Below are 11,795 nucleotides of genomic sequence, written 5' to 3' on the forward strand. Positions count from 1 at the left end.
CCTGTGTCTTTAGCCAGATGGGAAAAGAATTCATGGGATTGGGTGAGATGTTTTTACAGACCTGGTCTGGGAATGGCAAAGGTTACTTTTCACCAAGTGCACCCCCAGCTGTGTGCCCTGGAGGAAAAGGAAACGGAGTTGGTTAAGTACCTAAGAGTTTTTGTCAAAATCCAATCGCTCTTAATTCTGATTTACTCAAGAAAGACAGCATCGCTTCTACACTTCAACTTATGCTGGCATATTATGCTTTTCAAAAAAAATATATATCCACAGCCAGAGAGTGCAGGAAATTTAGAATCCCCTCCTTCTCGAAAAGAATATACAATTGGAGTCATATATTTACATACATATATATGTACAGATATAAATAATCAAACTTGGCATTATTAAAACACTACACGTAATCCACATCTTATTCACAAATTGGCTAAAAATCTTTTACAGGCTCAAAAGTAGGCCCAAAACAGTGACAAACCCTACCCCAAACGGTGTCAAAATACTTGGAAGTACCCTCACCGATTCACATTTGGTATTATTAGAAATTAAATCAAATCTTCTAAGTCCTTCTAGATTAATTTTGAAATCTTTAAAAAACAAAAATAAAAATAAAAAAAAGCAAGCAACCCAGAGGAAGCTCTCTAGAGGAAAAAACAATTTTCTCCAGAGAAGTTAAAAAAGGGTCCTATGGGTTATGTCCATCCCAGAAATACATCGTTTACCCAAGTGACATGGAATTGGCTTCAGGAAAAATAGACTTTCGGATGATTTTTGCTTGTTTCTCTTTAAAGTGACTTGGATAATATGGCAGTGACTTGAAAGCTACCATTTGTCAACCACCTCCCGGCAGCTCCGTGCCAAGTGCCTTCTGTGCATTCTCTTACTCCAACCTCACAACTAACCACAAGAACTTGCGAAAAAGGCCTGGGCCGTTTTCCCATCCTAGAATGGATAGAGATAAAAATCGGAACAGTCTAAAGCCAAAAACTTACATTTATACATAATCTGATTCTAACTGCTACTGACCTCAAGGTGAGCTACCAAAGGACAAAGCACAACGTTTGGAAAATTGACCCGTTTTAATTTTTTAAAAACAAAAACACACAACACAACGTCAAATTATTTTTGCCGTCTACAATTCAGTTATATCCAAACATTCTAAGACCAAACAGAGTCCTCTGCCCAGCAGCAGGGGACTACGAGGAGAGAGACGCTGAAGACACACGAGGGTGAATGCTAGAGGACAGTCCCAGCTGCGGGCCACAGCCTTCCAGCCCGACGCACGCCGCCACTTTCACTTCACAGTTTGTTCACATGGTTTACGGGAAGCTCTTTAAAATCATTTCATCCCAGACGCCAGATTTCTTCAACAACACAGAGCTCCACATCGGTGTTTCCATCCGACTGATAGGACTAAAAAGCGGTTTTTGTTTTCATCTTGTTTTAGCAGGGCAGAGAAGTGAAACTAGCCGCCAGATGCCTTTAGTAATAAATGAGGAGAGGAGAGGTAAGGAAGGATCTGGGCTGTGCTGGGTGCTGGCTTCTACTTGTCTCCTTGAGAACGTGACTTCCGAAGTGTTAAATCACACTCATGCCACTACAATGATTAGTACTAGTAATCTTTTCTCAGATGATAAAAAGGAAAAGTACCCAATGGACATAAAAATGGTCAAAAAGATCTTACCGCAGGTCAATTTTTCCCCCCCAAAAAAGATACAAAATGAACATATAATTGGGATGGTAACTCCGTTAGACATTCCAATTCACCCAGTCGCTTGTTCGCCATACAAGTAAGGAGAACAGGCATTGAGTTTTATTAGCAATGTTATAGTAGTAACGAGATGTGTTAATGGCAGCTTATTTGAGGTCCATCAATCCTTGGAACACGTGTAGGAAAGCATGGCTGTCGTTCTCCGACTGCCCACATCTGAACACATTCAGCTACCACGGAAACTACAAAGGAAGGAAAAAATATATTTATTCCAAGATTCATTTACTGGGATTTTTAAACGCCCTTTCTTCCATAAAGCCCTGGCGTGCTGATAGTGTGCTAGGGACTGCTGTGTTTCCCAGCATGAGCTCCCATCCTCTGAGGGTCCTGAGAAGGATAGTGGATTGGTCCTGGAGCCCTCATGAAAGGAGGGGGTGGTCCCATTGGGTGGAACATGTGTGGCCCAAAACCTGCAGATGGGAGAGGACAAATTTGTTAGGCTTGCCGTTTCCTGGACAACCTTTCAAACCTGTGAATCTTTCTAAGGTCAAAACCACCCAGCCGTAAGTCAAATTGACAAGGGGCTTCAGAAAATGTCAGTTCACAGACTTGCTTAGGCACGTCCACCTGTAGTACTTCCTCGGCTTTAGAAAGCTTTCCCCTCAGACCAGGTTAAAAGAAAACTCCACAGGACCCAAAGGGATCTGGTACTATGTCATCTGAGCCTTTGGTGCCTAACACGCCAAGCCTACCAGACAGGATGCAATCAGGATTTGGGAAGTGAGGAAGGAACCAGGCTGATGCCAGACTCTGTCACCACCAACCTCAATGCCTTATACCAGAATGGAAGGTGTTCAGAAACCAGGACTTTGTTACAGAGTATGGGAACTCTGCCACAGGAGAACCGGCTATTTGTGACTTACCTACACTGTACAGATCGCCACTGACATTTCCTAGAGCAGCGCTACACAAAGTGCTGGTCCTGGAACTGCTTATTACTGCCCCCGCCACCCCAAGATAAAGTCAAATGTAACTTGAGCCAAACAGGGGACAAACTGATGAGAGATCACTATAATCCAGTAACTCCCATTCTGATCATACACACTCAGATCTTTAGAAAACTGGCAACCTTCTCCTCCTTGGCAGGCCAGGGAAAAAAACAAAAGATCAGGGATCCTAACAAATCAGGTTTACTTGCAGACCTCTACGGGGCAAACTCAGAGGATTTAGCCACGATAATGAGGTGTGGAGACAGGACTCTCACAAAGATTTTCCTGGGCTAAATGAGACCTATTTACTAAGAAAGAAGATGGATGTTACCTGGGGGTGGGGGCGGGGCAATACCAGGGGGTGGCGGCAGGGCTATGTTCACCACGGCTGGAGGACCACTTGGGGGTAAGTTGAAGTAGTTGGCAGAGGCTTCTTCTTCGGCTGCAGGAGGAGGCGGAAGAGCTGGAGAAGAGAAAACAGCCAACAGTCAAAGGGAAGAAGACCGTGCAACGATGTTTCTACCTCCTTTAAGCCCGGGGCTCCTGCTGGGGGAAAAGAGTTGCTACAGTAGCCAGAGACCTGCCTGGGTCTCTCCTGACACTGAGGAACAGCAGGGCAGGGTGAGCATTTGACGTCAGCAAGCTACCCAGTAGGCAGGAAGTTTGCACTCACCTCCTGGCAGTCCTGGAACGGGCTCTAGCTTGATCCCAGAGTCTGTGGTTCCATCCTTCTCTTTTTCTTTTCCTCTGGCTGCTTGGGACCTGGGCGACAGACAGACAGACAGACACAGACACACACACACAATGTCAGTACTCTGTCCCACCTTCTCTCACACCTCTGCTTCTCGTGTTTCCAAATAGAGTTCCTTTGCTCCTTGCCTCCTTTTCAGAGAATACTCTTTTCCCCTAAATGCCACTGTGCAGAGTAGACAGAAGCAAATGTTTTAAAGCCAGAAAGACCTGGATTCAAACTCTGCTGGAAATGCTGTTAAGGACAAGAAGCAGCGACCTATGTGTGTTTGGCGCAGTGCTTAATCAGCACACAGGAAGCACCCACAAGGGGCGCTCCTTCCTGGTTCCAAGCTGGAAACATGTTCTCCCTTTGAACCTTCAGGGTATTTCACTTGAGTCTCTCTTATGCAATCATCACTTTCAAACTTCAATTAGCTATTCTCCATGGACAACCAGCCCCTAGAGGGCAGAAACTAGGTCTAATGCATTTGTAAACTCTCAAATCCAATCTTTCTTGCCCTGACGTTATATTTGGCCTATAATAGCTGGTCACAAAAGGTAAGAACCTTCGAAGGAGTAGATTACAACGGCAAAGCCCTGAATAAATTTCCAAAGCAGGATCCTCCCAATGTCCACAGTGTTAGAGAAGTGTCAGAGAACTGAAACATTGTTTTTAACGGTCCTATTGACTTAAACCCATTCACCAAAAGCATACTAGCCCCCAGATAATGAAACACTTCCTTGAAAATCTCAATAAAGACATCGTAAAATAGCCCAATTCTCACCTTCCCCATTTCACGTTGAGTCTACGGCCATTGACAATCAACTTATTAAAGGACTTCTCCGCAGCCACCTCTGCAGCCTGCCTCGTGGCAAACTGGATGAACGCACACTGCTGTCTCTGTACGACGGTGATCGTCCGGATCTCCCCAAACTGGTAGAAGTGATTTCTGAAGGGATACAGGCAGAGAAACAGGAGAGTTAATGACACTCCCAGGAGGTTGCAGTGGATTATTCATTCTTGCACTCACTCACACACAAGGCAGGTGGCCCCCTGGTCATCTGCCTAACTACCTGCAGGTAACTCCCCCAGTACCCTGCCCTACTGTGGGTACTACTTACTGAGAGAGAGTATAAGAAAAATAGTGAGGGGCGCCTGGGTGGCTCAGTCGGTTAAGCCTCCGACTTCAGCTCAGGTCACGATCTCGCGGTCCATGAGTTCGAGCCCCGCGTCGGGCTCTGGGCTGATGGCTCAGAGCCTGGAGCCTGCTTCCCATTCTGTGTCTCCCTCTCTCTCTGTCCCTCCCCCATTCATATTCTGTCTCTCTCTGTCTCAAAAATAAATAAATGTTAAAAAAATTAAAAAAAAAAAAAAAAAAAAAAAAAAAAAAAAGAAAAATAGTAAATAAAGGTTTACAAACATCTCAGGGATTGTTCCATGGAGGAATAGAGGCTCCAGTATCCAGGTTTCATAGGGACCCTAAACCCTCCATAAGGGGCTGGCAAACTCAGCCCCGCAGCTCATGAGCCAAGAACATTGTAAAAAGTTTGTTTTTTAATTAAAAAAAAAAAAAATTTCTTTAAATGTTTATTTATTATTGAAAGACAGAGAGAGACAGAGCATGAGCAGGGGAGGGACAGAGAGAGAGAGACAGGGAGACACAGAATCCTAAGCAGGCTCCAGGCTCTGAGCTGTCAGCACAGAGCCCGACGCGGGGCTCGAACTCACAAACTGTGAGATCATGACCTGAGCCAAAGTCAGACGCTTAACCGACTGAGCTACCCAGGCGCCCCGTTTTTTAATCTTTTTAAACATTTATTTTTGAGAGACAGAGAGACAGAGTGTGAGTGGGGGAGGGGCAGAGAGAGAGGGAGACACAGAATCCGAAGCAGGATCCAGGCTCCAAGCTGTCAGCACAGAGCCCAATGCGGGGCTCCAACTCATGAACCGCGAGATCATGACCTGAGCTAAAGTCAGACGTTTAACTGACTGAGCCACCCAGGCACCTCTAAAAAAGTTTTTTAAGGCTATGTAACAACAACAACAATGAAACAAAAAGGAGGAGCAGGGAAAGCGTCGGCCAGCAGTAGGGACTGTCTAGCTCACTTAGACCAGGTTTAATGGAGACAGGCTACCAAGGGCAGGTTATACACTTATAGGAGATAAGTGGGTAATTGGAAGGGGTAATTTCCATCACTATCTGTCTAGATGTCCCATTGGCCAAGCAAAATACAAGCCAAGAATAATATAAACATAGCAAACAGAAATCTCTTTAAAAAGCCAACAATTTAAACCATGAGAGTTTTATAACTGCCAAGGTCTCCCTCCTTGACATAATTAATCATTCTTGGATATGTGCCATATTTAAAAGACTCTATTTGGCTATTAGGTCAAATAGAATCTCGTGATTATTATCACGTGGAAGGATCAGGTAAGCACTATAAGCACTGCCGATGAACATTACTATTCTGGCAAGAGAAAGGACACGTTTATAAAAATTCTTGTTAGCATGACTAATTAGCATAACTATAGAGAGGCTAAAGAAAAATGTACTTTGTACAGAATTATCCTGTTGCCTGTGTTTTTGCCCAAAAAAGTATTTCAGGGCAGTTAAAAGCAGAGAGCTCATAAAATTTTATCTACAAACCTTAGATCGGTCTCAGTAATGGTATCGCCCAGACCACCAACATACAGCGTGGTGATAGTCTTGTCCTCTGGGGGGTCCAGACGAGGCATTGTTGAAGCCCGCTTTAGAAGCTTATCTGCCACAGGGTCATTGATCCCATAATATCGGTCTTTAATGTTCTGATCAGCAAGGGGGTCATCCGGATCTGTTGGCTTCTCATGCCTATGGTTCAAGACAGAACAACACATGAAGGTAAAACAAAGGAAAAGAATTTACAGGTTATCACCCAATAGTAGCTACGTACATATACCCTGAAATGCCTTCTGAACTAGAAACCATGGCCATACCAAAACATAATTATCACAACAAAGCTAACACCAAAAGGATTTACTGTATCACACAAACACTTGCCAGCCTCCTAAAAGCCATTTAAATGACCATCTACGGTAACAGACTTTCCTTATAAAGAAATGCTTTTGGCACACTCTGCTTCAAAACAAAAAGTAATCAAAACATGGTTACCCTTCTCTAGGGCAATGGTTCTTAACAAACCTGAAGTCCTGCATTCCACGGAGAGTCTCATTAAGGCTGTGGACCAGCCCCAGAAAAAAGTATAGATAATTTTTTTTTTTTTTTGGTGGGTGTGTGGTTAACCAAGACCCAATCAAGAACTTCTGATCCAGACGCTTGGCGGTCTTGACTGAAACATACTCACATACCTGTTAGAGGTCTGGCCTTCATTTGATTTCAACTACACACTGAGATTTAAACCATGACATACTTCTCAGGCAGAAACTTTTAGAGTCAACATCGTATTATATGGCATAATAACTTAGTTTCCCAAGGCTTGGTTACGAGTAAAAGTCCCATTACAAGTAAAAACAACAATTTAATCAAGCTCTTCTAAATTTAATAGCCCTAAGAAATGAGATATATGACACTAATTGCATAAACTTGTTTAATTACATTTTTAAAATATGTATTAAAAAAAATTTTTTTTAATGTTTATTTTTGAAGGAGACAGAACGTGAGTGGGAGAGGGGCAGAGAGAGGGAGACACAGAATCCGAAGCAGACTCCAGGCTCTGAGATATCAGCACAGAGCCTGACATGGGGCTCGAACTCACAATCTGTGAGATCATGACCCGAGTGAAGTCAGTTGCCCAACCGACTGAGCCACCCAGGCGCCCCAAATTTTTTTAATATTTATTTTTGAGAGAGACAGAGAGAGCGTGTGCAAGCAGGGGAGGGGCAGAGAGAGAGAGGGAGACACAGAATCCAAAGCAGGCTCCAGGTTCTGAGCTGTCAGCACAGAGCTCGACATGGGGCTCAAACCCACGAACTGTGAGATCATGACCTGAGCCGAAGTCAGATGCTTAACCGACTGAACCACCCAGATGCCCCTAAACTTGTAGATTTTAAAGCAGAAATAGTTTAAGCTAGCATCTCCCATTTCTTAGATGACTAATTATCTAAAAGCAAATAATGAAAATGGAATTCAGCTCTTGCCTGTATGGACACTCCTCTCCTCTCTTACATTCTCCTTTTACCCAGAAGGAGCAAATGTGGGGTCGATTCCTTTTGTAGTAGGGTGTGGTCCGGGCTAGTTTGAGTAGCATGTCACTGGTGGATGTGGCTTTCCCCAACATGCCAACTGGCCGTGTTCCATCAGAGTTGGAAATCTACAGAGGGATGACAAGTTCAAAAGATAAATTACACAGACTGTATCAATCCACTAGGATTCTACCAAATATAAAATTACATCAAGAAAGTGGCAGCACACCTCTCTCTCCATATTCTGTGTGTAGTATTCTTTGTTGACATCTGACTTTGGCATATCATCCTTAAAAGACAATCCTGCATCCCGAACCTGGATGGGCAGGCCTGGTACAAAGGAAAGGAGGAAAAAACCTCAAGATACATTTTAAAACAAATCCATATTGAGCATGCACATAGAATACAACATCATTGTTCTCTCCTCCAGCTTTCTAGGTATCAGAGGCTTTATTATTTTTTTAATGTTTATTTATTTTGAGAGAGAGAGAGAGTGAGCGGGGAGGAGGAGTAGAGGGAGGGGAAAGGGAAAATCCCAACCTGATGCAGGGCTCAATCCCATGAACCATGAGACCATGACCTGAGCTGAAATTAAGAGTCCAATGCTCAACCAACTGAGCCACCCACACGTCCCCAGAGGCTTTATTTTTATTCGAAATCTTTATTACCATCAGGCCAAAACTACCTAAGAGCATTCTATGCAACTGTCGAAATTCCTAAGCTGTTATGATATTTGAAATGAAGGTTTTAGAAAATCTTTTAGATGACAAACTTTGGTTATGGTCAGATTTGACCTGTAATTAATGAAGTACCTAGCTTTTATTGGAACAGGATTTATTTAAATAAACATAAAAAGTGGGTTATTTTTAGGCTGGTGTTCTAGATCCTTGGGATAGTCATAGTCAGTAAGAGTCACTATATTCCAGAACCAGAACACTTCTTTTAACAAACATGTAAGTAAATAATATTAAACAATATATGACCAGGACTCTGATTAGCAGCTAACTTTCTTAACATACATAAACTTATATTTTCCCTTTTATTTTATTGTATAGTAGAAACTCTTATTGAAAAAGTACTTTTCTCATAAACAAAAAGTCACTTGTAGTTAAAAAAAAAAATCACTCCCAAATTACTTTTAAAATAGGAGCAGTTATAGCACATCAGTCCCCAAAACACAGAAATCTAAAGCACAATTAGCCTATGCTTCTGGTAGGGATTGTGGGAAAGAGCTTTGGATTTTGAAAGAAGCCCAAGGCAAAGAGATTATCTACCATAGGAACAATGCCTTTGCCTCACTTTGGCTACACAGATGTACAGAGAGGCTTGGGCCAGTCCTGATTAATTCCCAACTTTTCCTTAAGTTAAGTTCCTCCCCTTGTCCGGAAGGGCTCTAGGATGGCCTGGCACGATTCTCCTCTTCCTAGGAGAAGCAGAGCACAAAAGGCACTCCAAAGGGGGGTCAGAACTGGAGATGGGGTGAGAAGTAGAAAACAAAAAGACTAATTTGTCATCTAGGGCACCTGCATCTGCATAGTTTTAGATCTGTTAGGGCAAACATACCATATTCTAGGTCCAAGAGGCAGGTCTGACAGACATTCTTCAATTTACTGCAGGTTTGGCACACTTCAGTCTTCTTGAAACGCATGCGGACACCGGGGCACCAGCGAAATACTGTGAATGGCCTGGCACAGATCTGGAAAACAAAATAAACAAAATAAGAGCCCTGATGCTGGTCTGGCCAATCAAGCTAGGGGATTTAATAACAACAGGGGATTTAAAGAAAGGATCCTTGACTCTAGGGTTTAGAAGAGATCTTAGCAATCATGTAGTCTAAACACCATCTGACATTTCGATTCCATTTAGCACACCCATCCCCAGGAGTTAAAAAATTAACACAGTACAGAAATGAAATACTCAAAAGTCAAAGTCCTCCCCACACTAGAGGTAACCACCATTAACATATGACCCTTAATCTTTTGGGGGGACAGTGGGGAATGCCATATACTCCTTTAAGAATCTTATGACAGCTATGACCTTCCTCCTCTGCTAAAATCTTCACTTGGAAGCTCCTGGGTGGCTCAGTCGGTTAAGCATCTGACCTCGGCTCAGGTCATGATCTCATAGTTCGTGAGTTTGAGCCCCGTCTCAAGCTCTGTGCTGACAGCTCAGAGCCTGGAGCCCACTTCGGATTCTGTGTCTTCCTCTCTCTCTGCTCCTCCCCAGCTCGTGCTCTGTCTCTCAAATATAAATTAATGTCAAAAAAAAATTTAAATCCTCATGTGCACGGTCAGACAACAACACTCAGTATACCATCTCTGAGGGTTCAAAGCCCATTCACAGACGCCAGGTTAAGAACCTTTACATTAAAGGCCTCACTTTCTTACCTCTCACACTAAACAGTTAACAATCAGTGAGTACATAAATGATACATGAAAGTCTGTGAAGCATTGACTTTTACTGGAGAAGCTCAAAGCCATGCAAATTGAAAAGAAAAGGAAAATCAAATCAAATCATTACTCTTTAACAGACATGCTTACTTTGCATTCCTTCCCATACTTTTCTTTGGTCTGAAACAGAAAGAAACAGAAAACAGCAGGTTACAGAAAGAAAAAAACTAGATGTCTTCTCCTTCCCTAAATACAATCTAAGAAATGTGTCTGGAGATCCCCGGCATCCTAATGAGGTGTGTATGTGTGTGTGGGGACCACCTCTTTTGGGGGGCGGGGGGGGGGGGGGCGGGCAGGGGATGACAGAGATATATTCTAACTACCTGCTATGAATTATACTCTCTTAAGAATCTTATGGATCTAATACTGGGTAAATACGTATGTTTCCACTGCCACAACTCTTCCGCTCACTTCTGGCTCCCAAGTTCTCGCTGAAGAACTAAAATTCCTAACAGTGTCCACAGTCCCCAAATCATGGAGGACGTAGCTATGGCTAGCCCATTTTACAAAGTTTAGTCAGAGGTACCTACTATACCCTCCTGTGCAGACAGTCTGTATACAGTCAATCAAGATCTCTGAGATGGATCACAACACAGCCCTATTCTAATTATTAAATGTTAACTGCTGGTGATTTTACCCTTATTTATAAGGATGGGGTTACCTTACACTAAACAGATTACAAGGTGCAGGGGCCAAAAGGCACTGGATTAGGAATCAGGACACCGAGTTTCTCCTCCTTCCTTGCTAAGGTCCCTGGAGTCAGCCTATCTGAATTTATATCCAAGCTCTGCTCCTTGCTTGCCATACCGAAAAAACATAAACCGTATTTGCCTGGTTAATACACCTCACTCTTAGATAAATGCTCAACAAATATTAGCTGTTGTTATGACTCCTGGATCTCAGGAATGCCGCTGAGTTCCAAAGACAGAATAAGCATGACAGTCCTTTGCAAATAGTCCTGTGTTTTGGGTTAGTAAAGGAGCATCATTGCTTTGGCTTGGCTAGGAGAAGCATTTCACGGACAGCGTGTAGGTAACACAACAATGACAGAACCTGAAGAACTCTCGTTTCACACGCGATTACTCACCATTCGAATATATGGGTTTTCTCCAAGACATGTCTGGCACAGAATGGGAAAGTCCTGGTGAAAGTGGGAAATCTGGTTGAAAGCCAGGCTCGGAAGACCCTGCCATCTCAGCCACACTCGTGGGGAAGGGGGAGGGAGGGGAGGCAAGGAGCGAGGGTGGGGGACAGGGTAGGGCAGGAACCCGAGGTTCTGCACGGGCCCGGTCGCGGGAGGGGGCGCTGTCTGCACTTCCGGCAAGCGGCGGGAAAAAAAGACCAGCTCGAAATGAGAGGAGAGGGCAGGGGTGGGAAGGGGGCAGGTCCCGGACCCTGGCTAAGCCCCCTCCCTCCAAGCCCGAAGGAGGGCCGCCCTCCAGCCTCCCGCTTTGGCCGAGCTAGGCCGCAGCGCTGGCTCCTTCCCGGAATTCCTTCGGCCGATCCACAGCCACGGCCCTGCCCGCCCCAAAGAGGCCCGGCTTCGCCGCCTCTCTCCGTCCTCCTCCGGCAGGCATACTCACCGCATCCTCCCAGTTCTGCCTGTTGTAGGTGTTGGAACCCAGAGAAGTCGCCATCTTGAGAGCGTCTGGAGGCAGTGGCGGCTTCCGAGTTGAGAGAGAGGACCGCCACAATCCCGTCAGGCCCCGAGGCTGGTTCCCGGCCCGTTGACGTCT

The 11,795-nt window shown here is 44.3% G+C and overlaps 1 protein-coding gene across 2 annotated transcripts; it reads right to left on the reverse strand.

The window, feature by feature from the left end:
• Window positions 1-1,057: 1,057 nt before the first annotated feature.
• Window positions 1,058-11,795, reverse strand: RBM22 (RNA binding motif protein 22). Of its 2 annotated transcripts, none has more exons than XM_060634721.3 (11): window positions 11,643-11,795; window positions 11,147-11,200; window positions 10,150-10,179; window positions 9,173-9,305; window positions 7,839-7,939; window positions 7,565-7,737; window positions 6,078-6,278; window positions 4,215-4,379; window positions 3,371-3,459; window positions 3,029-3,160; window positions 1,058-1,950 (listed from the first exon to the last, which is right to left on the reverse strand). In XM_060634721.3, exons 1-11 carry the CDS (start codon window positions 11,694-11,696, stop codon window positions 1,844-1,846), a joined length of 1,239 nt encoding a protein of 412 aa, XP_060490704.1. In that variant the 5' UTR covers window positions 11,697-11,795; the 3' UTR covers window positions 1,058-1,843. The 2 variants fall into 2 exon arrangements, with proteins under 2 accessions (XP_060490704.1, XP_060490703.1); XM_060634720.3 differs by having other exon boundaries at window positions 1,789-2,178.

The sequence above is a fragment of the Panthera onca genome, chromosome A1 (genome assembly GCF_046562875.1).
Source record: "Panthera onca isolate mPanOnc1 chromosome A1, mPanOnc1 haplotype 2, whole genome shotgun sequence".
In the NCBI taxonomy this organism is placed as follows: domain Eukaryota; kingdom Metazoa; phylum Chordata; class Mammalia; order Carnivora; family Felidae; genus Panthera; species Panthera onca.